Source organism: Podarcis pityusensis, assembly GCF_964106645.2.
Source record: "Podarcis pityusensis genome assembly, chromosome: 14".
In the NCBI taxonomy this organism is placed as follows: domain Eukaryota; kingdom Metazoa; phylum Chordata; class Lepidosauria; order Squamata; family Lacertidae; genus Podarcis; species Podarcis pityusensis.
Genome location: NC_138039.1, coordinates 39,755,773 through 39,781,754, shown reverse-complemented (window position 1 = coordinate 39,781,754; position 25,982 = coordinate 39,755,773). Strand labels below are relative to the sequence as shown.

The 25,982-nt window shown below is 41.3% G+C and overlaps 1 protein-coding gene and 1 long non-coding RNA gene across 4 annotated transcripts in view; one reads left to right on the top strand and one right to left on the bottom strand.

Annotated features, from left to right (window-relative positions):
* The window catches only part of SPPL2A (signal peptide peptidase like 2A), a 45,321-nt gene extending 20,093 nt beyond the window's left edge, over positions 1-25,228 (top strand). The window contains exons 7-17 of one of the 3 annotated variants that reach the window (XR_013979229.1): positions 3,373-3,469; positions 6,670-6,771; positions 7,140-7,221; positions 8,532-8,606; positions 9,785-9,841; positions 10,170-10,223; positions 10,637-10,736; positions 12,347-12,424; positions 12,526-12,686; positions 18,650-18,748; positions 22,312-25,228. Coding sequence is in view for 2 of the 3 variants with exons in the window: in XM_080980414.1 (XP_080836540.1) it covers positions 3,373-3,469; positions 6,670-6,771; positions 7,140-7,221; positions 8,532-8,606; positions 9,785-9,841; positions 10,170-10,223; positions 10,637-10,736; positions 12,347-12,424; positions 12,526-12,686; positions 22,312-22,386 (881 nt within the window). In the remaining variant the exon portion in view is untranslated. The remainder of the gene's footprint in view (positions 1-3,372; positions 3,470-6,669; positions 6,772-7,139; positions 7,222-8,531; positions 8,607-9,784; positions 9,842-10,169; positions 10,224-10,636; positions 10,737-12,346; positions 12,425-12,525; positions 12,687-18,649; positions 18,749-22,311) is intronic. The other 2 variants (XM_080980414.1, XM_080980415.1) reach the window with 2 other exon arrangements.
* LOC308462772 lies at positions 20,684-22,305 on the bottom strand. The gene is made up of 2 exons (XR_013979337.1): positions 21,904-22,305; positions 20,684-21,668 (listed from the first exon to the last, which is right to left on the bottom strand). It is a non-coding gene; the product is annotated as an uncharacterized lncRNA (long non-coding RNA).
* Positions 25,229-25,982: the final 754 nt, after the last annotated feature.

Genomic DNA, 25,982 nt, shown 5'->3' with positions numbered 1-25,982 from the left:
TAGGATGCGCCTTCTGTTCTCATTCTGTTTGATTTTATATATGCAAGCATATTCTCTACTTTTGCCCACAAGGAGGCTGTAGCTCAGTGGACATTTTTATAATAAATATCCACTGAGCTACAGCCTCCTGGGGTGGGGGGAGAGAGAGAGAGAGAGAGAGAGAGATGAAATAAATAAATAAATAAATAAATAAATAAATAAATAAATAAATAAAATCTATCTATCTATCTATCTATCTATCTATCTATCTATCTATCTATATATCTATCTCCCCACCTTTCCTCTAAAGAGTTCAAGATGCATGGCAACTTTTTAAATTGCCTTGAGGGCTGTCGGGGTAAAAAGGAATAATAATAATAATAATAATAATAATAATAATAATTCTCCATCCTCCCTTTCCTCCATATCTTATCCTCACAGCAATCCTAACAAGTAGGTTAGCCATACATCTTAGCTGTACTGTTTTCAGCACCTGCTAATCTGTAATATTCTTTGATAACACACTTTTTAAAGCTGCTGGTTTTATTTATATTTTGAATTTTATTTAAGGCCAACTTGGTTTTAACTTACAAATTTCATTGATAATTTTAATGTCTATTTTATGTAGATTGCATAGAGGCTTTTATGATGAAGCAGAAAAAATAAAATGTTAGATAAAATAAAATAGTCTGAGAGATGATGACAGGCCCAAGGTCACCCAGTTACCCAGATATATGGTGATACTCCATATTTTTCCTGAGCAATATTCAGTTTTTTCTCTCCATGGTGAGCTGAGACCACCTTGGGAAAATGGGAATTGTTTTGGTCATGTTCATATGTATGAATCTGCTGACGAGCCTCTGGTCATCTCTCTGAGTCAATGGGCTTTTGAAATTCAGGTGCAAAAACCGGGGAGAGGCCCAAATCCAAAATTAATTGGGACTTGGCTTCTGCTTCTAATGAAGAAAAATCCCATCATTTGAGCATAGCAGTAATAGCATTACGTGTACATAGCTAAAGTGTCCAAATTTTATTCACGTGCCTCTTGCATGTTGTAGTACAGACCTGTGAGATAGATCATTTATTATTATTCCTGTGTTTAGAGACTGAGGTGGGAACTTATGCTGTGAGAGTGTGGCTTACCTAAGACTATCAATTGAGTGCATGACATAAGTGAAAGCCAAGCCAATGGGTGTTATGCTGAATCTACTCAATATTGATCCAGAGTAGATTCCAATGTGGGACGCGGTGGCGCTGTGGGTTAAACCACAGAGCCTAGGACTTGCCGATCAGAAGGTTGGCGGTTCGAATCCCCGTGACGGGTTGAGCTCCCGTTGCTTGGTCCCTGCTCCTGCCAACCTAGCAGTTCGAAAGCATGAAGTGCAAGTAGATAAATAGGTACTGCTCCGGCGGGAAGGTAAACGGCGTTTCCGTGCGCTGCTCTGGTTCGCCAGAAGTGGCTTAGTCATGCTGGCCACATAACCTGGAAGCTGTACGCCGGCTCCCTTGGCCAGTAAAGCGAGATGAGCGCCACAACCCCAGAGTCGGCCACGACTGGACCTAATGGTCAGGGGTCCCTTTACCTTTACCTTTTAGATTCCAGTGTATAGTTAGCAGAGAAAAAAAATGTTGCAGAATTCCCCCAAAATAAACCAGAGGCAATTGTATTTCATCCAGCAGAGCTTTACTGCTACTGAAGGCAAATGAGCACAATGGTCACAAATCCAATACATCCCGGATTGGCACTGTCCATAAGAAATCCAGTTGCAGCAGATTTAACTTAAACTTACAATAACATATAGTAAGTCTGAACCTTAACACTAAGCATGCTATATACAGAACATCACAACAGAAGGAAGAGAGATAGAAAGAGAAAGTGGTACCCAGTCTCCTTCTAGCCTTTCTTTTATAGTTAGCATGACCTTGACAGAAGAGATAACAGACCCAATTTAAACCAGCTGTACTCAGCTTCTCTGAAGGCATAACCCAAACATCACAAAGCTTCTGCGTGTTTCTTTCACACAGAGAAGCTTCCAGAACCCTCTTGAACTAAGTAGAATAGGAAAGATCTCTACACATCAGATCAATACAGTGGTACCTCAGGTTATATACGCTTCAGGTTACATACGCTTCAGGTTACAGACTCTGCTAACCCAGAAATAGTACCTCGGGTTAAGAATTTTGCTTCAGGATGAGAACAGAAATCATGCTCCAGTGGCGCGGTGCCAGCGGGAAGCCCCATTAGCTAGTGGTGCTTCAGGTTAAGAACAGTTTCAGGTTAAGAACAGACCTCTGGAACGAATTAAGTTCTTAACCCGAGGTACCACTGTACTTTCTGCACTAAGAAATGCAAACTGACAACAGGAAGGGAGATAGCAGTACGAGAGAGAAGGGGAGAAGCAACTGTCAGCCCAAAGCAACACCAAACCAGGACTGGCTTCAGGGCAAAGCATATTTCCTCAGGAAAATTCATGAACACAACAGTGGCTGCAATCCTAGATATACTTACTAGGAACTGAACCCTGTTGCCCCAGTGGCAGCGTTTACTTCTGAGTGAACATGCTCAGGATATTAGCTAGAGAGTGTTTGTGTATGGCAGAAGCATAAATCAAAATAGACGGACATAAAAATGTAATAACATCCCGGAGGAGGCAAGGTTACATTTCATACGCTACATTCCATATTGCTAAGAATAAAAAAACAAAATTGTAAGAGATACGAGTGAGGTGAAGAAAATGAGGCAAAGTTATCTGTAAAAGGAAAGTAACATTTGAAAGAGCACAGGCGTGAATTCCAGATTTTCATAGATAACTGCTGAAAACCGGTGTTGTGGACTGGTATTGTTAATATAATTAATGAAATTCCACCAAGCCACATAAGGAGGGCTTTGCCCTTGCAGTGTTACCACAATGCAAGGTCCAAAATTTCTAGGTTTTGCATTTTGAGCAATCGAAACTGCACAGCCATTGGTAAAAAGATTAGAAGTGCCTTAGCTCTGGTGTCCATATTTATTTCTTCAGACATAATTTGCAGTGGTTCGGTCACAATGTCCGTAATTTCTTTACACTTTGTTCCAAAAAGCATTAGCCAATGGACACTCCCACAATCGGGGGCAGTATGCACCCCTGCTATTGCAACCTGACCAGCACATGGGAGTAAAGTTGGGTGATATTTGTGAGATCTGAACAGGTGCCCTGCACCTTCATTATATTTATTTTAGGATATGTTTCCAAGCATGATACAGACTTTGCTGGTCTAGTGGTCCACATAGTCTTCCATTGTGCATCATCAATAATTCCATCCAGTTTGGCATGAACAATCTTTTTTTCCCCTTTGAATAATTTGTAATGGCATGCTTGTATCCAATGTATCCTTATTTCCTTTTTTGTCCAGTGTATGCCGTCATCACAGTTTTCTGCCTCGCATCTGCATCAAGCCTGTTCAACTGTCTTCATGCCATAGTTAGAAAAATACCTTATGGGCAATGCAGGTACAGTCCATAACTCCATATGACTTTCCTAAATAGCTTTGCGGCTAAGAAAAATTATGTTATATGGTCAGGCTTTTGGCTTGTAAAATGAATGCTTTCCTCTTGTGTCTCACTTGATGAGTTGACTACTCAGTTGTCATCCTCTCACATCTCCACTTGTTCCCCTGATTCCATATCCTTCTGTTTCCCAAACTGCTGTTATTCCCCTCTTTTTCACACAATTAATCTCTATATCTCCCTCTACAACACCTCTTCCTCCTTTCATCCTGCATGCAAATGTGCCCCTGTCTTCCCTATTCCTCAAAAATCCATCCCTTAACCCACCTTTCCTCTCCAGCTGCCACTCTTCTCCCCTTTGCCTCAACACCCTTTTCAATCCATTGAAATTGCCCCCAGAAAAATCACTCCTTGCTGCAAAATCTAATAGTCTCTGTTCAGTTCTCATTCTTCTTGTCCTTTCCTCTGCCTTTGATACAGATGGTCTGTTTCCACCACCCCCTCCTGCTTGACTCCTTTAAGCCAGAAGTCTCTGTGATGTTGTCCTCACCATGTTCTCTTCCTATCTGTCTAATCATTATTTCAGTGTTTATGTAGGTGGAAACTCATTTCCTGTTTTCCTTCTCTTTGCTGTGACTCAGAGAACTGTTCTTGGCTTTTTGCTCTTTTTTCTCAAAATCCTCATCAGTAGTTCCTATATGCACATGACACCCAGCTTTCTCTCTCTACTTCCTCACTCCAGTCCTACACCTCAGCCTTACCAGATTTCTGCTTGTGTGTCATTGCCCAAAACTCAATATGCCAAAGACTGGATTTCTCATCTTTCGTCCCAAGCCCTTCTCTCCTTATCCATTGCCAGTGTTACCATATGCCTTGTTGATCAGGCATTCAGCCTAGGCTTTATATTATATTCCTCTCATTTGCTCTCCCTGTTCACTCCATTACCAAGGTTCATCACTTCTCTCTTTATCCCGTCAGCAGAAACTCTGCTTCATCTTCTGGCTGTCTGTTTCTAGACAACTGCAACCTTCTCTTTCTTCTGTGGACTCGTCTTAGTCCCTTTATGCCAGGCTTCCTCAACCTTGGCCCTCCAGATGTTTTGAGACTACATTTCCCATCATCCCTGACCACTGGTCCTGCTAGCTAGGGATCATGGGAGTTGTAGGTCAAAAGCATCTTGAGGGCCGAGGTTGAGGAAGCCTGCTTTATGCTACTCTACTGCCACTTGGCCCATCACCTCCTGCCAAATAGAAGGGGAAGAAATGGAGGCAGTGAGAGATTTTACTTTCTTAGGGTCCATGATAACTGCAGATGGTGACAGCAGTCACGAAATTAAAAGACGCCAGCTTCTTGGGAGAAAAACAATGACAAACCTAGACAGCATCTTAAAAAGCAGAGACATCACCTTGCCAACAAAGGTCCATATAGTTAAAGCTATGGTTTTCCCAGTAGTGATGTATGGAAGTGAGAGCTGGACCATAAAGAAGGCTGATCGCCGAAGAATTGATGCTTTTGAATTATGGTGCTGGAGGAGACTCTTGAGAGTCCCATGGACTGCAAGGAGATCAAACCTATCCATTCTGAAGGAAATCAGCTCTGAGTGCTCACTGGAAGGACAGATCCTGAAGCTGAGGCTCCAATACTTTGGCCACCTCATGAGAAGAGAAGACTGCCTGGAAAAGACCCTGATGTTGGGAAAGATGGAGGGCACAAGGAGAAGGGGACGACAGAAGACAAGATGGCTGGACAGTATTCTCGAAGCTACCAGCATGAGTTTGACCAAACTGCGGGAGGCAGTGGAAGACAGGAGTGCCTGGCGTGCTCTGGTCCACGGGGTCACGAAGAGTCGGACACGACTAAACAACTAAACAGCAACAACTGCCAAACCACCTTTCATGTCACTTTGATCACATGATGCTTCTCCTTTAAACCCCATCATTGGCTTCCTTTCAATTCCCAAATCCAACATGAGTTCCTTGCCCTTGCTGTCAGAGCCCTCCACCCTCTTATCTTATGTGTTTGGATCTGCCTGCCAGAATACCTACATAATTCCACCTCTTTCTTCTTCCAATTCCTTCTCGGTATGGCTAGAGACTGAGCTACGAATCAGGAAGTTCCTGTTTCACCTCTGCCATGAGTTCACTAGGTGACCTTAGGCAAGTCATTCCGTCAGCTGCTTCTCTTCCTCCCCTCCACCTCCCACCCAAACCTGCAACCTGGGGGCGGGATAACAATATATATCGGGTTGCGGTGAGGGTTGCAACTTGATAATACACAGGAAGTGCTTTGAACACTCTGCAAGTATTAGAAGTTATTACTAGAGGAAGCTGCAATATACCCGTATTTTTCACTCTTTCGCTCTATAAGACGCACCTGACCATAAGACGCACCTAGTTTTAGAGGAGGAGAACAAGAAAAAAAATATTCTCTCCCTCTCTGTGCAGCGCCTCTCCAGCAAAGCGGGAGGAGAAACGGAAGGGGCTCTGTTTCTCCTCCCGCTTCGCTGAAGGGGCCATAGTTATCAACCTTCCCTTTTTTTGCGGGAAATTCCCTTATTCCAGCGCCGTTTCCTGCTGCTATCCCGGATTGTTAGATATCCCGTAGACTGTCCCCGGGACGGGTGAGGCTGCTGATCCCTTATTTTCAAATCTGAAAGTTGACAGCTGTGGAAGGGGCGCTGCGTAGCTTTCCCTCTCTGCGCAGCACCTCTCCAGCAAAGTGAAGTCAGAACAGCAAGAGGGATCGCTGCGCAGCGAAACCAGCAATCCCTCTTGCTGTTTTGGCTTCTGGGATAGCTGCGCAGCCTGCATTCGCTCCATAAGACACGCACACATTTCCCCTTACTTTTTAGGAGGGAAAAGGTACGTCTTACAAAGTGAAAAATACGGTAGTGACTGAGTCCATTGGTCAGTATTGCCAGCTCACTGATTGTCCAGGGTTTCGGACAATAATCTCTCCCATTCCTACTTAGAGATGCTGAGGACCAAACCTGGGACTTTCTGCGTGGAAAACAGTTGCTCTGCCTCAGAGCTACGGCCCTTCCCCATACAAAAAATATACTTTGACTGGAATGTAAAACCCCCATAGAAAATTGCTCTGGATGATGCCTATAGCTGGCAAGCTGCCCTTGTTGGTATCTGTTGGAGAACTAGATGTATTATTTTCTGTATTTATAACATATTATTGTCCCGCTTTATTTTTAGGTTTCCATGCTGGGACAGATGCCTCGAAGTGAGACTCTTTTTTCTCGCTCTAATATGCATAACGACATCTGTTGTTTGGGCAGTGTTTCGGAATGAAAATAGGTATGTGAATAGTTCTCAGATTCAGAATTGAAATGATGAGATATGCTAGCTTTGTTGCTTTCTAAATCTGTGTTGCCTTCAAAATATTTAGCTCAGGGTCCAAATCCTGCATAGTCAGGAAGGCTTTTCCAGTCTCTCTTTCCATTTTCCCCTTCTGCTCTCCCCTGTCCACAAGCATATGATGCTATTGCATGAGCCTCTTTGAATCCTGGCCTTGCAGCTCAATCCTATACATTTTTGCATCAAAATTAATTGCACTGTTTTCAAGGGGGTTTAACCTGTAATAAGTGAGTTGAGGATTGCAGCTTTATGTGCAATATTTTGTCCCTGTGTTTTACTGCAACAATTGATTTATTTTTTTGTTCTAGCTGGGTATGGATTTTGCAAGATATCCTGGGAATTGCTTTCTGCGTGAACTTTATTAAAACACTCAAATTGCCCAACTTTAAGGTACAGTAAGCTTTCCGTCTAGCTAAAAAACACAAAGAACACCAATTTCAGAGAGTGTGTGCTGTGTTGGACTGCAGAAAAGGTTGAGTCAATTTTTGTAGCTTAAGCTATGGTTGGCTAGAGCATCTGATGGAAGTAGACTGTGTCAAATACAGCTCCCAAACCACATCAATTTCTTTTTAAAGTGCTACTCGCTCAATTTTTCAAATTGTGGTTTGGAGGGCTGGAAATGACCTTGTAGGCTCATGTGTTTATCCTGTTCCTCAGGCGCCATCACTTTCAGTTTCTTGTTTAGTCCTAACCATAGTTTGCCATGATGTTCAGATTGGCCAAGAATGATTTGTGTTTCCATCCAGACCATAACGACAAACTGTGGTTAGCACTAACCAAGAAATTAAAAGTGAAGAGGGAAGCAAAAGAGAATGAACGAGCTTGCAGTTGGCTTTCAATCCTCTGGACAATATATGTTAAAGACATACGCTAGATTAAAAATCTAGTGGCAGGCTACACAATGTACAGTATGTGTGGATGTAATTCAAATAATGGGAAAACCAACTACCATTACAAAAATATCTGGTTCTAAGTTCTAGTCCTAAACATAAGTTTGGGAAGTGAAATAAAAAAATGTTTTGAAATTACTTTAGATTTTTATTTTATGGATAAAATAATTCTGTTTTCAAAATAAATTGCTAGTGTAAGCTGAATATTGTTTCTTGTATTGAATTGTATTTATCCTTTATACTTAAACTTTCTTTGTTAACCACACTAAACCACACTAAATGGTGGTTAATTCAAATATCAGTGGAAGCTTCCAATTTCCTCCTTGTGGGCATGCTAGAGAAGAGGGAGATGCTTGATGCATTCTCTTAACACTTCCTAAACCGTTGTTTAGCACTGTGTCCAAACTAAGCCAAAGTCTCAGCGTTATGGGCACAAGTTTAACGTGCCTGAGTGAAGGAAAGGAGACGACTTCTCTAGTGTTTTAATCTTACTTTCATGGGATCCTGACTATTGTTAGGTACCAACCAAACATGATTTAAAATAATCTTTCACTTTCGAAATGGTGGGTTATTGAGCTTTCTTGGCAACTAGCCATGAGTTTGTTCTAGCCATACAGTTCATACATAATACTAAGCCAGCTTTCACTCAGGTTTGTTCTGGTTGATACACACTGCTTTAAACGATGGTTTAGTGTTACGGGCAAATGTTGCCAATTTATTTAAATAGTATGATGTGATTGTGCTATTTTTGTAAGTGTTAATGACTGCTCATGAGCTTTATAAAAATAACTCTTTTTTTTCGTTCTCTAGTCATGTGTTATTCTCCTTGGTCTCCTTCTTGTATACGATGTATTTTTTGTCTTCATCACACCATACCTTACAAAAGTAAGTATGCAGGTTTATAACTATTTTTTTCATTAAAGCACACCAATAATGTACGTATTAAAGTGTATTTTTTATTTATTTTTAGTTTTTATTTATACTTCTCAGGTTTATACATTTCATTAGTTTTACAATCAATTTAACATTTCAAAGTTTGACTTCCTTCCCCCTCTTTCTGTGGTTCCTTAAATGTATTTTTAAAAATATCTCTTGCATATCCAAATTCATTTAATTTGCTCATTTAATTATCTACTTTAAATATATACCAGAACCAGAAGCAGTATAGAGTGTGCATAGAAGGTTTGTTCCATTTCAAAGATCTGGGTAAAGAGAATTGTTTTTACCTTGTGCCTAAATGAGACCAACATGAGGGATAACTGAGCATCACTTGGTAGTTAAATGCACCTGAAGAAAGACCTGACAAAATAGGAGACAAGTACTGTGAATCACTTGCATTTTAATATTTTAGAAATTAAAAAAACTGGATTCTAATGAGAGTGAATCCTAAGATTATTCTGAGCAGTTCTAAAGTAAGCCATGAAGCCTTGGCCCTTGCAGAGTACAGTCTAGAGCCTTTGAGTGGCACTGTGATACCACAAACTTAGAATAACTTCCCAATGTTGTGTTCTGCGTAACTCCTGCTACAGGCTACAGGACCCCTAATTCTGATTGCCTTAAAGCAACAACCAAATTGCCTTAGTGGCCTTATTGCCGAAACACAGAGAGTAATGTTTGAAAAGAAAACAGAGTTAATATCCACGTTTCAAACTACTTCTTTTAACACACTGAAGTTCAAATTGCCTTTTCCATTGTTGGCGTCTGCTTTTGATTCTTCTGTATCTGGTGAAATTTTATTAAATTTGCACGGTTTCAAGCTTATTTGGAAATTAAACCTGCAGCAGGATTTATACCCAATACTGCTGCAGAAGTCAACTTCGGTTAATTCTGCTTTTCGAAAAAATTAGATCTCTTTCATACTGATCTGTACACTTGGGTTCATGAACCGATTCTGTTTTCTTTTCGTGCATTCTGTTTCACACAGAGTTGCTGAGGAATGTACTGCCAAAATACATTATAAGAGGATTACATTAGATTCTGAATGTTTAAGAATATAAACAATTAAACCCATGTACTTGCTAGGTGAAGGATTCAGTATCACAATGCTCCATTTAAAATTTCAGAGTGGAGAAAGTATCATGGTTGAAGTGGCAGCAGGTCCTTCGGATAGTGGTGAAAAGGTAAGCATATAATCATCTGATAAATACATAATTTATACTCATGCTATGTAAGGAATTGTCATATTGTGTTTTCATAGCTGCTACTGAATTGAGTTTGCACTAACGCACAATCCGGTTAAAGTTTAGCACTTTGCTATCCTTTTGACTTTGGTTACGTGGGATAATGAAAGATGTCCTTAACTCTTTCAAACCAAAGGGAATATAAAGTGCTGCACTTGGCCTGAATTTTGCCCTAAATATTTACGTGCAACATGTTCACAGAATATAGCCATTTTTTCCTACTTTCTTTTAAAGTATTAAATGCTTGTTGACTTGGGTTTGATCCTAGAATGATGGAAGCTTGGTGGAAGCCTCTGCTGGGCGGTCAGCTCCTCATGAGAAAGTAAGGATTGTATTTAAGATCCTCTGAAAAAGAATAGCATTTGGGATTGGTGGGAATCTCAACTCTCTGTCTCTCCCTTTCCAAATTTATTTATCCAGGGCCTGGATATCATTGTTCCCCAACCACCCTTAAATTCAGCACTGTTTTTCTCATTTCACATGGTGCATTTTCTTAACATTCTTGTGCGTAGTTTGTCTGTTTGTCATCCATATGCATTGTCCTTTTGGTTTAGATGCTTGGTCATCTTTTACACACTCAGTATCTTGGTTGCTGGTTTCTTAGATCAAGTCCTTTATAATCTGAAGTTCTATGTAAACTAGATGAGTAAATAGTTCTGCTGAATTTTAATGCTTCCTTTCTTCAGTGCCTTTTGGCGTTGACTTATGTGGGATTTTGAAAACACTCTTTTGCAGTTGCCAGTGGTAATCAGGGTGCCAAGGCTGGCATTCTCTGCAATGACGTTATGTTCAAGACCATTTTCATTACTTGGGTACGGTGACATTGCTTTACCAGGTAAGTGTCTTTTTTTCATCAACTAAGATTAACTTGAAGGGACGCGGTGACGCTGTGGGTTAAACCACAGAGCCTAGGACTTGCCGATCAGAAGGTCGGCGGTTCGAATCCCCGCAACGGGGTGAGCTCCTGTTGCTCGGTCCCTGCTCCTGCCAACCTAGCAGTTCGAAAGCACATCAAGTGCAAGTAGATAAATAGGTACCGCTCCGGTGGGAAGGTAAACAGCGTTTCCGTGCACTGCTCTGGTTCGCCAGAAGCGGCTTAGTCATGCTGGCCACATGACCCGGAAGCTGTACGCCGGCTCCCTCGGCCAATAAAGCAAGATGAGTGCCGCAACCCCAGAGTCGGCCACGACTGGACCTAATAGTCAGGGGTACCTTTACCTTTACCTTTAAGAGTAACTCAGCATGATGACCAAATGGAAAAATAGAGAGTTAAGAAATAATTACATAAAAAAAGACTTCTCAAATACCGTAGAACTGAATGTACCATTTTTTTATAACCGCAAAAGAATTTTTAAAAACCCAAATAGCTTGATGAATGAAAAGTAAACAAATAAATAATAAACTGCGTGAAAAAGATAATAGTGACTTTGGAAAAGAATGGGAACCTTTTGTAACTTATTCCCAGAAACAATGTAAAAGTATGGATTCTTTGGCAGGGTTTAAATAAACATATATAATGTAATTTACTGCCAGCCTAGCAGTTCGAAAGCAACAGATGGTAGGGATTTCATTCTTGTTTGCTACTTTTTCTTTTTGTGAGGATAGGCTTGGGCTAAGGTGGAGAGCTGAAGTAGTAAGGAGCAGTGAAATGAAAAGGAGAAAAATGGTTCAAAATGCAGGTTCCTATATTCCACAAAACTACCGTAGTGCTGGTTGCTGAAAGACCCTTAATGAGCATATTGTAAATAAATTCCCACTGTAGGTTAAAAAGTTGTTCATCTTCTAAAATTAATTTTAAAAAATCAAGTCAGCCAAAAAAACCAGTACATGGTATCCCTTCTGAATGGATGATGATAATGATGATGATAATAATAATAATGATAATAATAAATACAGTACTCTATTTAGTTGCTCAGTGGTCACATTTTTAGGAATTTTCTGAAATATCAGTCGGAAACGATTTAAATTTGTGATTTAAGTTGGGCTTTTAAAATAGGGTGGTATATAAATTCAATATATATATAATCGTTATTTAAATCAGTGATTAAAATCAATCCATATTGCTGGTAGCTAGCTCCATGGTGGGTGCTTGAATAAAGGTAGTTGGAGCAAATCTTTCCCTCTTTTAGCCTTCTAAAACAGTAGCTAAGGGTGTCTTCACAGAGGGGAGGGGAGCAAGGCCCCCAGCCCCTTTTGTAATCCTAGGACAGGCAACCCAAACTCGACCCTCCAGATGTTTTGGGACTACAACTCCCATCATCCCTAGCTAACAGGACCAGTGGTCAGGGATGATGGGAATTGTAGTCCCAAAACATCTGGAGGGCCGAGTTTGGGGATGCCAGTTCTATGATTTCCTATTCATTAGTATAAGAGGAGATAGTGATTTTGCTGGCTTCGTTTACTTCCGGACAAATATTTCTGACCTATAATTTTGTGTTTTTTTAGGTCTCCTGGTGGCCTATTGTCACAGGTTTGATGTTCAGACAAGCTCTTCCTCTGTGTATTTCATTACTTCCACGATAGGTAAACAACTCTAACTCTTAATGGGGCTATATCTACAGTGAAGCCATGAACATACTAGGTGTATGTTACTCAACAGCTCTCTTGTTCCTCTCTTTCTACAGCTTATGCTATTGGCATGTTGGTCACATTTGCGGGCCTGGCGCTAATGCAGATGGCACAACCAGCCCTTCTCTATTTAGTGCCGTGCACACTAATTATGGCCACGTTAGTTGCTTTGTATCGCAAAGAGATGAAAAAGTTCTGGAATGGCAACAGCTACCAGGTAGGCACAGTGCATTTTGGTCATTATGTGTTTACTTTGTCCATTAAAAAAAACCATACAGATGGCACACAGATGCTAACATCACACAAATACTTCTGGTTCATACATTTTTAACAGATGGATGCTTTTGGAAGACGTAGCTCTTGCATGTTACATGATACAAAATAGGGAACTGAGACAGTCTTTTTTTGTTCACGTTTTGAATTTGCATTTATTTGAACACCTGGCCCTTCCCTAGACTAATAATTGTTTAGTAACAATAACAGCTTGCTTTTGTGTCTCTTTCTTTAGGCGTAAGATAGCCAGGTGTAAAGAAAAATAGGAGGCATTTTCCTTCCCTATAGTGAAATTGACAAAAGCCTAGTTCTTATTGAGATCTGTGTCTGGTCCGTACCATTGCAGACTGCAGGTGGGGGCTCACATGGCTTGAGTGCTCCTTCATTCAGAAATATTCCCTGCAGACAGAAAGGTAATGTGTTAGGGTTCAGGTTTATATAGTTTTCTTCGCGGGGGACTTTCTTTTTCTTTTCTTTATTTGTTCCGTTCTGTACTGCCTCAGATTGAAAAGATTCTAGCCAATTTGAAATGCAAAATCCATAAAATAAAACAGCCATAGAGTGGCAAATAAAAATAAAATGACAGTCAAAAGTCAAGGGTTTAAAGGAGCCGGGATGTTTAAAACGACTGGTTTGAATAAAGAGATTTTTTTGCCTGTTGTCTAGAAGGTGTGTCTGTATCCAACGCTAGTCCTACTCAGAGCAGATCCATGAAAATTAATGAACCCTATTCAACCCATGGAGTTTTACCCAGCACCAGCTTTGCTAAGAAAGGCATTTCACAGTTGGGTCGCGATTGTTGCAAACGTCCTTTCTCTGGCTGCAACATCGCTCCCTTCTGTTTTGAAGTGTAGTTGCAGCAGGGTGTTGGCTGATGACCATAATGTGCAGGCAGGTTGGTGTGGAAAGAGGTGTTCCCTTAAGTATTTTGGTTCCAAGCCATTTATGAGTGTGAAGGTAAGCACCAGGGACGCGGGTGGCGCGGTGGTATAAACCACTGCGCCGCTTGGACTTGCCGATCAGAAGGTCGGCGGTTCGAGGCCCCGCGACGGGGTGAGCTCCCGTTCGGTCCCAGCTCCTGCCAGCCTAGCAGTTTGAAAGCACACAATGCAAGTAGATAAATAGGTACCGCTCCGGCGGGAAGGTAAACGGCATTTCCGTGCGCTGCTCTGGTTTCGCCAGAAGCGGCTTAGTCATGCTGGCCACATGACCCGGAAAAACTGTCTGCGGAAGTGGACAAACGTCGGCTCCCTCGGCCTGTAAAGCGAGATGAGCGCTGCAACCCCAGAGTCGTTTGCGACTGGACTTAACGGTCAGGGGTACCTTTACCTTTACCTTTAGGTGGGCATCAGAACTTGGTGGGCTTCGAAGCAAATAGGTAGCTAGTGAAGTTAGTCTGAACCCCAAGCTGAGCTGTGCGATTAATCTTAACTATGATTTGTTTGAAACCATCCAACTACAAACCATGGATTGTGGAGCTGCCTTATTTCAACAAAGAATACGTCAAGATGCAATTTAGGAGCTAGTTGTCATGCTAAGCTGTGGATAATTCACATTGGGAGTAAAAGCTTGCAAACTCCTTCCTGCTGCTTGACCTCAAGCCCAAGGCCCACCTTGGCAAATTCCTATCCCAATAAACTATAGTTTATTGTGGTGTCCAAACGCAGCCAATGAATCATAGAATTGTAGAATTGGAAGGGATCCCGGGAGACATCTAGTCCAACCCCCTGCAATGCAGGAATCTCAATTGAAGCATCCCTGACAGGTGGCCATCCAACCTCTGTTTTAAAAGCTCAAATGAAGGAGAATCTGCCACCTTTCAAGGGAGTCTGTTCCACTGTTGAACAGCTTACTGCCGGAAGGTTTTTCCTGATACAGATCTTTTTGCTAGGGGATATTAAATCCAGAAGCCTCGTCCTACACCTCTCACTGCTGCTTTTAATGGTTTGGTTGCAGTACTAGTGGCTGCCATGTTCTAGGAACGCATAGTACTAAAATATAAGACCACAACATGCTACTAATCATGATGGCTATGCAACTGCCATGTTCAAAGGCAATATGCCTCTGAATGAATGAATATCTGTTTGGTTATTGGTTAGTCGGCTGATGAAGCAGAAAAATTGCAAACTATCTAGTGAAGACTGATCCTTCTTTCCATATTTAGAACGTCAACCAAAGAGGTTCAGCTTCATCCAGTGTGTGCTTTATAGACCTTTTTAAATACAGCTTTTATGACATCCCGTATGAGTTCTGATTCCCAGAGTCTGTGTGCGTCAAGGAAGCTCTGGTTACTGTCTTTTCAGAGAGTACTCAAGCATAAAATTCTTTGGATTTGAATGATGTTTTTGCCTTTGTTCGCTACCGAAGTTTGCTCTAAATACTTCAGCCCTAGTTCCTAGCTAACAAAAGACCACTCATACCTCAATAAGAAGCTTCATTATTTAGAAGTATTATGTTGCCATAGAGATTGTTTCATATGCTTTTCTTGGCTAGCTCCTTTTTGAAGGATTAAAATTGCTCTGAACTTTGGACCTTTGTGTCAGCTTGACTTCCTTTGGAATGAAAAACGCAGACTTAAAATTTGGGAATCTGAGTGCAGTTCAAATATTGTGCACAGATTAATGAGACCGTTGCTCCGGTCTTGATGCACGCAGCTTGAAGAATTGTTCTCATTATATTGTACTCCCATCTATCTTGACCTTCAAAAAAAGTGGTGAGGTATATACATTGATTGTGTGACTCAGCAAGCTTCAACATGCTTTCATTATGTCATGAGACTTAAAGGCATTCATGTACATTTTTTTAAAGGGGAAGAGGGACAGCACTTCAATATTGTTTGTGCTCTCTCCAGATGGATTGTAAAGATACTTAGTCCATTTTTTTTATTAGGCATATAGGAAGTGTTATACTGAATCTGACCACTGGTTTATCTCACTCACTCACCAGGAGTGGGAGACTTTTTTGGCTCCACAGGCCAGATCCATATCAGGATCTGCCTCCCGGCTCTAATTTGTTGCTATTCACCTGGCAGCTCAAATAACGTCAGGTGGCTTGGTGCTTTGAGAACCACTTTGCATTGAACCAGCTGATAAAACGAAGGGGAAAAACCTCAGTCACCTGCAAGGTGCTGTGAAGTCCTGACTTCAGAGTGCAGCAAAACTGAACAGGTTTGAGAGACTTCCCTACGGGGATCTGTTTTGCACACCCAAATCAAACTGGATGGACTTCTGCTCACATCAGCTGTTAACACAGGGATGTTACTCCTGCTCAGCACTAGGTCTGGGTGCACAAGCGAGCTCTCAGCAAGGAGCTGTTATGTGTATCCAAATCCAAACCTCGCACCAGCTGATTGCACTAACCCAGCACTAAGCAGGGCTGACTTCTCTGCCTATTGGCTGATGCGAGGGAAGCTCAATGCTGCTTGATTATATAATAATATAATAATAATTTATTATTTATACCCCGCCCATCTGGCTGAGCTTGCCCAGCCACTCTGGGCGGCTCCCAATCAAGTGTTAAAAACAGTACAGCATCAAATATTAAAAACTTCCCTAAACAGGGCTGCCTTCAGATGTCTTTTAAAGAGAAGATAGCTGCTTATTTCCTTCACATCTGAAGGGAGGGTGTTCCACAGGGTGGGCACCACTACCAGGAAGGCCCTCTGCCTGGTTCCCTGTAGCTTCACTTCTTGCAGTGAGGGAACCGCCAGAAGGTCCTCGGCACTGGATCTCAGTGTCCGGGCTGAACGATGGGGGTGGAGACGCTCCTTCAGGTATACAGGACTGAGGCCGTTTAGGGCTTTAAAGGTCAGCACCAACACTTTGAATTGTGCTTGGGAGCCAATGCAGATCTCTCAGGACCGGTGTTATGTGGTCCCGGCGGCCACTCCCAGTAACCAGTCTAGCTGCCGCATTCAGCTCTCTTGTGCATCTGGACTGAGTAAGAGTGGCCTACCGCATCTCTGCCAATGCATGGGAGTACAGTCCTGCTTTGCACAAAATTTCAGAAGCTCCCGGCAAACAGCTGGCCGTTGGGCACTTTGGAAGCTGCACAAGGGGATGTGACGGGTGCTGCCTATTGGCTGAAAGGGGCTTTGCAGATGCTGCCAAGGACTGCTCTTACCTGCACCATGCCTGACATCAGAAAGGCCTTGCAGGTCAAATGAAGAATCTGGCAGGCCAAATTTGTTCACAACTGACAGTGTATGCTGCCTGGCAGCAGCTCTCAAGGTTTTCAGACGGGGTCTTTCTTCATCCTACTTGGAGATGATGAAGAAGAGTTTGAATTTGATATCCCGCTTTATCACTACCCTAAGGAGTTTCAAAGCAGCTAACAATCTCCTTTTCCCTTCCTCTCCCACAACAAACACTGTGAGGTGAGGGAGGCTAAGAGACTTCAGAGAAGTGTGACAAGCCCAAGGTCACCCAGCAGCTGCATGTGGAGGAGCGGGGAAGCAAACCCGGTTCACCAGATTACGAGGCCACTGCTCTTAACCACTACACCACACTGGCTCGCATTGAACCTGGGGCCTTCCGGGTGCAAAGCAGATTCTCCACCCCATTCTAAACAAAGATCCTGAGCGAAGTGAATTGATTTATTATTGTTGTGTGATAGATATTTTTGTTGTTGTTGAAAAGTAGAATACAGATGGAAATAATAACAGAATGGAAACAGTTCCCCGATCTCGAACTGCTGCACAGCAAACATTCTGTGCCATTCACGCTCCCAGCGGTGGCACAGCTGAGGCTCATTTAAGGTTCCTCTGCAAGTTCCCTGCAGGGTTGGATCAGGTCCCAAATGTGCAGTGTAAAATGTGACTGTGCTTGAGTTAATACTCACATGACACAAGCTTTCTAGAGTCAGCTCTCCCTAGAGAGCTTTTTACTTGTTTTGCACTGTTCTTCTTGTGTATTAAAAACAAGTGGCTCTCGCCAAGGCAATGAACTCCTCAAGAATATGCTTGTCACAAAGCATAATAAGCAGTAGTATTGTACCTGAGTAAAACTCCATTTTCCCCCCACATCAGCCCTGTTCATAAAGAGAGGTAGTTAGCACATACTCTCCTGAAACCTTGGTAGAAAGGTTTGTGTCAGGAAGACCTTGTTCAAATAAGTATATTGTTGCTTCTAAAACATTGCATACTTCATTTTTTCCATCAGGGCAGAGGTGTATGGAGGCCTGAGACTTCCTTTCCTTTCTGACAGGATACAGAAATGAACGTCTGGCCCAGGGCCTTAGTTGCCTGCTGACCTTGACTTTTGTCGGGTTTCTCCAAATCAATGTTATTCAAACCTTTCAAGGTCATATCTAAAGCACTATTATACCACTTTAACAGACACGGCTCCCTCTCCCCCAAGAATCCTGGGAACCGTAGTTTGAGTGCTGAGCGCTGTTAGGAGACCCCTGTTTCCCTTACAAAGTTACAATTCCCAGAGTGTCTTCACCAGCACTTCCTCTTCCCAGGGAACTCTGGGAATTGCAGCTCTGTGAGGGGAACAGGAGGTGTCTCCTAATAACTCTCACCGTCCTTCTCAAATTGCATTCTCCAGGACTCTTTGGGGAAGCCATGACTGTTAAAAAGTATGGTGCAGATATGGTCACAATTAGAGTTAGTTGACCGGCATGCTCCCACAGCCTAGGTGCCATATTTTGCAACCGTCTGGTCTTAAGGATACCAGGAACCTCTTCCTATAGCAGAATGTGGTCCCATCCAGAACAGGTAATGTCTTCAGTTCCCGCCTGTCCAAATTTCCTTCCATTTTGTTGGAACTCAGCCTTAGCTTACGGACCCTTATCCAGCCCACCTCTGTGTTCGGGCACCGGTCCAGGACCTACACAGCTTCTTCTGACTAGTGCGGTACAGAGAATCAAGAGATTAAATTGTGCGTGATTTATGTTTTATTCTAGACTGAGCCGGCATTAATAACAACGCCTCCAGGCGAGAGGGCAGCCTGATAAGTCAGCCTAAGTGCCAGTGAAGGGACTAGTTGAGGACCGCATTTTGAGGCTTGTATTTAATTTGCACTGTTTTTTTGTATTTATTTATTTGGATTGAATGCACACCTATAGTTGTTAAGAGTGCCCTGTTACTCGCCTCGACAGCATAAAATAGCTATTCTGAACAGTTTCAGTGATGTAAATCAGAACCTATTCAAGATGTGGACTGGTTAGGTTGCTGCTTTGTTCTGCCTCCTATTCAGCCCTGCCTTCACAATGACACCATCATGTGAATCAGCCCAAGAAAGCATAGAACTGTTCAGAAAGCCTTGTGGGAATGATCTATATTCTTAATGGGTTAAAATCCTGAAATGGAAGTGGAGGTGTTGGCCACACTCCAGTCTCTCGGCTAGACTTGAACTCGGTTCTGCAGCATGTATAAATTCTGCAGCTTTAACATGTCCTTATTTTATATAATTTACTTCTGCTTGGCATGAAAAGGAGACCATGAAACTATGACCTCTAGAAATGCTACCCACAATGTATGTGGTATCTTTGAGAAAAGTCACCAATTACCCATTTTTTTCAAGCCTGTGTTGATATTCCTAGAAGGAATTTTGTAACTCAACATGAAAGCTGGTTCATGGGGTGCCGATTTCAGTTCTCAGTACAGTTCTGCATTCTGTGGTTCTGCAGAACTGGGCAATCCATACACATCCGGAGCTCAATTAAACAAAACACCCCCCCACCCGCCCAACCTACTTGGGTGTGTTTTGTTGATGTGTTTAAGTTTTAGCCATCATCTGATCATCCTCCAGCCTACCTATGTTTATTTTTGGCTGGAGTTGGCAGCGTGACTTCTCAGTCTGCTTTGTGTTTCAGTCCTGCCAGTACGAGAGTTCAATGACATTAGATTAGATGTCATTGTGCAGCCAAAATCTGCTCTTCAAATAAGACCAGTGAAGTGCTTATCTCCATAGGCCTGTTTGTACTGTCTTCCAAATATGTATGGTATTAGTTCAGAGGGCTGCATGTACCCAGGCTTCTCAAGCATGATCTTTCTGCACTGTTCCCTGAGGTATGCAAGCAAATGTTTTCCTTCTGAACAACACTCCTTGGCCCTCCATTTGGTAGCGTTCCTTAAAATTGCCACTGTCGATCCTAGCCTGATTGTAGAAAGGAATTTTGCAGATTGGCATAATTTTGAAAGGTAGAACGAAATCCATGAACCACTTGCTTTTGAATTTCATTTTGACAAGCCCATTGAGTTTTTGATCCGTGTTGAATGGTTAGCTTCCGCACGGGGAAGTCACAAGAATTGGGATAGAATTATATTTTTGTGTTATGGAAATGGGGTTTTCTGGTTACTGGTACTTTCGATGCCATTTTTATTTCTTTCTCCAGCTTGCCCATTGGAGACAATGGAGGAATCGATAAGTCTTTATGACAGCAATGATTGGGACACCAGTGTGGTCTCTCGCTTGCAAAAAAAATAACAAAATTTTAATTAGTAGCAACCAAGCGAGTTTATGAGTGGGTCTTACTTCATGTGGGAAATGTGATTGATTTTAGTTTTTAAAAACTAAAGGTTTTAGTTTTTAGTTTAGTTTAGCCTTAAAACTAAAGGTAAGCCAACTGGTTCCATATGTGACAAAGAGAAGCCACACAATTACTGGCATAGTTCATACTTTTGCTTCCTAAGAAGGCATCATGTAGAAAGAAGCCTCCCAGTTGTAGTAGTGTCTCTGTTTCTAAGGAGCTGTACCTCTGTTACCTGCTTTCCAGCATTCGCCATGCTTTGGACAAGGAGAGATGTTGTTTACACACCCTCATGGCTGTGTTGTTTTTCACTCTCCATTTTTTTTTCTGGCGGGAACAAGAAAATGAAAAGAGGACAAACTGTGGTTGCCTCTTAGCTAGTTTTGGACCAGCAGCTGCTCAGATGCTTGTTTCCCCACAATATGTTGTTAAGAGGCAAAAGTATGAACTGGACTGAATATTCAAATCCCTCCCCAGTGGCACATGTCTGGATTCTGAGACGATTCTCCTGCAGGTCAACTGCAGACTGAAACTGCTTCACACTTGGCTCTGACCCAGCGTACAATAAATAGCAAATCCTGGCTCTGAACGGGCAACATGACTCAAGTCCACTCTACTTCCGTACGTTTAAAAAAAGTGTTATGAATTACTGCACATAGGAAAATACTTGACTCATTAAAAACACATGCTTTGCTTGCCAAAGTAATTGATACAAGGCAATATTGCCTTAAGCTCTTCTCTGTTCTTTATTTGCAATGTGAATGGCAACCTATGTCACTCATATCACACAAGCATAGCTAACCTAAATGGCTTTTATTTTATATTAACACCCAGCTACCAAGTTGGCCCAAATGTGGGGTTTTTTGCCTCTTTTGATTGCAGACTTCCTGGCAGATATATTAATAGATAGTGTAAAAGCCCTTTTTGATGAAATCATTCTTAGTTCTTGTTTTTCCATTAGCAGTAGACAGACATTTGCCCACTGCAAGGAAAATAATGACCCATGCTAACTATTTACTTTCTGGGGAGTCGTGGGTTTTCAATTCCTGTTTCCACCCCCTGCCCCTCCAACCCAAAACTCTAAATCATTTGCTAACTTTTTAAACTGGACAGCTTTCCCTCCTTTCGTATTCAGTGTGGAACAGTCAGGGGTCAGCATCACAACAAGGATGCATATCTCATAGCTTAGATGATATATTAGGAATCCATTGTGTGATGTTTAGTAGTTGTAGGGAAGTATGAAGATTTGCATCACACTTTTTCTAATTTATGCAGTTATCTGCTAATTTTCTATATACCCAGTGGCTTTAGGCATGTGAGTAATATGTCCTTTTCCTTTCTGCTGCCTAGCCAAGTTGGTTTTTCAAACACTTCCAACTTTAGGGGGTTTATCTGCACTATCTTAACTTCTATAGTCCACTCTTTTAGAATATTCATTTATTCATTCAGCCTTTATTGAAGAAGAGTTTGGATTTGATATCCCGCTTTATCACTACCCGAAGGAGTCTCAAAGCAGCTAACATTCTCCTTTCCTTTCCTCCCCCACAACAAACACTCTGTGAAGTGAGTGGGGCTGAGAGACTTCAGAGAAGTGTGACTAGCCCAAGGTCACCCAGCAGCTGCATGTGGAGGAGCGGAGACGCGAACCCGGTTCCCCAGATTACGAGACTACCGCTCTTAACCACTACACCACACTGGCACAATCTTTTAGAATACTGTAGTCTGATGAAGGAGCTAAAAATTTTCTGCTGAAGATTTTCATCAGCTCAGTCACTCTCACACAGAAATGTACTTCTTGGAGCAAGGGAGTAGCCAGTTTCCATCTTTATTGCAGAACCTTCCATCAGCACCCTCCTACAGAACAGGTTTTCAAAAACCTATAGGAAAATTTCTAATGTGCACTTGTGGGTACATTAGATTGCAGCCCAGGACATAGGATACATTCTTTAGCTAGGTTTTTTAAATTTCTTTGTTTGCTGCCCAAGCTTGTTTCAGTTAAATGCCCTTGTATCTATTACATAATCATTGTAACAGTTGCTTCGAAAGAGTGCGCAAAGATTTTATTGCTAATAGTGTACTTGGTCTATTATCAGGTGATGGATCCCATGGATTTCACTACAAATGAAGAAAACTCGACGAGAGCCAACGAACAACGTGAAAGACAGTAACAAGGCACCTAAAATAATGTATTAAGATTTTCTAGTCAAATATAATAAGAGACTGGTCTAATTTTTAAATTGGAATATTTCTTACAATTTATTATGAAAAGAATTGCCTTTTTTTACACTTGCACATATATTTTTGTGAAACGTTTACTGTTGATGATGCTATCACATAAAGCTCTTATTTTTTCAAGTGCCAAACTAGATTCAATAAACCCTGTGCCTTGTTTACTTCAAAAGGTAATTGCCTATGAAACAGATAGTATTTTTTACATATTGTCCAACTTGCTGCTGTGTATAAGACTCTCTGACTTAATACTTCTTTAAAGGTGTCTAGCTGCGGAGTGGCAGAATCTAGAAGCATCCTGCACAGATTCTTTCGGTAGCAGTGAATAAAGAATTATAATTTGGTTGGACCATAGGTAACAGTGCAATTGTAATAAGGCGTGGATTGCCACAAACACAGTGTGAAATATGAATGGTTGAGGGTTAAAATGAGATGGTTTCATCATAGCCTTTTAACTTAGTTCTTGTTGAAGATGGGCAGTTCTTCCACTTCTATCACAACTGAGTTTTGACTCGGTTTATATTCTATCTTTTCAAGCGGGTTTATTTTCTCTGCATAGTTGTGTGAACAGCAAAACAGTTTAAAATAATAAACATAGAACCAAGAAAACAGAAATGCTCTCCTTTTATTTTAGAATCTAAATTAATGTTTAAAAAGCTTACTTCCCATGCCAGGGATTCAGGATTCTTTTTGAAAATGCCATTAACCCCTTGTTTCAGTAAGGAAGTAGGTCACCAATAATAATTGTTCATCGGCTATTATTCATAAATAGCTATCCTGCTTTAGAGGAAGAAAATATATGAAAAGCAAATGTAGTGTTCATCCTTATTGTCACTTTGGATTTGGAAAATATTTCACAACTATGACAGCATCTTCAAAATCTTTCTTTTTGAAAGCTGTAATGAAGAAAAAGCTCCAAGTTTGAACAGGCACACATTTTGAAACCAAAGATACTTGGAGGATTCTGCAGCAGACTGTTGGCAATGCCTTAGCCACAGTTCAGAAGTAGCCAGAAATCATGAACCTAATGAGGAACTTACCCTCTTTTATGAACCAGAAAAGGAGATGGGGATGTTGTGATTTTAAACTAACCGCGGTTTCCTTTGATATCTGAACTTGAGGAACCGTGGTTTGTTTAAACTGTGGTGAGAACAAGCCAGGATCTGAAAGCAGGGTTTGATTCTGGCTTTTTTTCACTAATCATAGTTTAAAGAAGGCGCAGTTCCTCTAGTTCCGATGTCTAAGGAAATAGATTTGGCTAAAATCGGAAGCAGGAGCGTTCAAGAGGAGGAGAAGGGGAGGAATTGTCTTCAGGACCAAGACTCGCTGTGGCTTGTTACTGCAGCAGAATTCCGTGGCTTCGTCTTACATTTGAAGGCCTTATTCTGCAAAGCAGTTTAAATGTCCCATCTACCCCTTTTCAAAATGATTCAGTACTTAGAAGGCCTCCCTCTCAGGTGTTTTCCTCCATGTCGTAGTAATCAAATGGAGGAAGAAAATGGGGCCTTACCAGCTAGCCTCACTTTTGTAGCCTTGGCCTGCTATGTGTGGCCAGTGGAGCTGCAGGTTAAGGGCCATGGCCCTGCGTTCCTCCTCTACAGAATTAAAGAATCTCATTTTCTTAACTGCGGGCACAATCTACCAATACCTTTCTCCTACATAAGCTCCACAGCAATGAACGGAAGCTTGACAAGAACTACCTTTGTAATATTCCTCCTTTACCTCCGGGGCATTCCCAGTAGAGAGAGATCTTTAATGATGGACATTTTTCATTATCCGAAGCTCGCCCACAAAAGGACTAATTGATACAGGAGATGCATTTGAAGTAACCATGGCCACAAAGTGGCTCTCGGATTGGTGATTTACCAATCAGGTTTACAAGCCTGGGAAACTTGAAGTGATAGCCGCTGAGCTGTCTCATCCCATCCCAAAATATGAGCCGTCAATTTTAAGTTATTGTTTAGTCAACTAATTTGAACACCGGCAGATTTAAGATCTTGCGCTGATTGTAGTGAACAACAGAATTAGCCTGAAACATCCAGCTACATTGTGGCCACAGAAGGCATTTCTCCCTTAAAATGGTCTCTGACTTGGAGGGGCCGAGCCCAAATCGTAGTTAAAACTAACTAGTTTTATTTCGAGTCATGAATGCATGCAGTGAATATGAGAATTTTCTTAACCTGCCTTAAAAAATTGGGAATATAAGAATCTGTCTTTTTACATTACTTTGATGCTGTGTAGATGTAAAATTAAGATTGAGAATCTTATCTGTAGAGGAATATCTCATTTAATCATTTCTAAACATTTCTTGGATTATATTCTGCAATGAATTTTTGGGCAGGATGCTTATCATCAACATATACTTTTGCTTTTTTTAAGGGATCTGTTTGCTGAAGTCATGATTAATATTCAGGGGGTTCTCATGTGCTGGAATTGATTTCAGGGTGTTAACAATATTTGCTTGGATTATTTTAAAAAAAGGATAGTTTAGCTATCATCTACTGAATAGGATGCTATTAATCTAGGTAAACAGGACTGGTGTTGGAAGCTTTGACTAGAACATTAAATGTTTAAAAAATTGGTTGATTTTCTACACTTTATGAGCCTTAATAACAATAACATATTGCTTAAATCATAATGCCATTTACGATAACGATCATTTCTGATAACAACCTTCTTTCTTGCTTTACCTCTGAAACATTGTACATTAATGTTTTTAAGAATGTTATAATTTAGAATATTTGGTATTTAATAAACTTTTCAAACAGGTTGAGTACCATACCATTCTTGTATTTCTTTCCTTGATTAAACATTAAATTAAGGCCTGGTTCACATAAACCACACAAATAAAGCGGTACCATGCTCCCTATTTAGTTTCTTTTTGGGCTGTTGTTGAGGACTTTTGCAGTCAACTTTTAAAATATGGTTATGTTTTAATATGCTGCTGGCTTTGAATGTTTACTTTAAAAAAAATGTTTTCCTTTTTTTAATGCCTAACTACATATTCTGTCACTATTGATTTGTTTTAATTTTGTTGCGATGCATTTTCTTGTGTTTCATAAACAGCTTCCAAGAAGCATGGTTAAAAATAATCTACTAAACAGAATTGGATATAAAACTATGCAGACTGCAAATACGGAATTACATGGCTGGATGCATCCTATATGGGAAGAAATATCAGTGCATGTACAAAGCCTGGGAGTTACTGAAATGCAGAACAGATGTGAGAGATACCCTTTCATTTCCTGTTTGTGTGAGCCAAGCCTAATATTCCAGCAGCAGTCAAGGAGTATATGCATGACTGTGTATACACCCTGCATAGCTTCCCTCCAGAGAATCCTAAGAACTGTAGTTTGTTATGGGTGCTGGGAGTTGTAGCTCTGTGAGAGGTACATTACACTTCCCAGCATTTTTTGGGAGGAAAGCCAAGTGCTCTATACAGTGGTACCTCGGGTTACATACACTTCAGGTTACATACGCTTCAGGTTACAGGCTCCGCTAACGAAGAAATAATACCTCAGGTTAAGAACTTTGC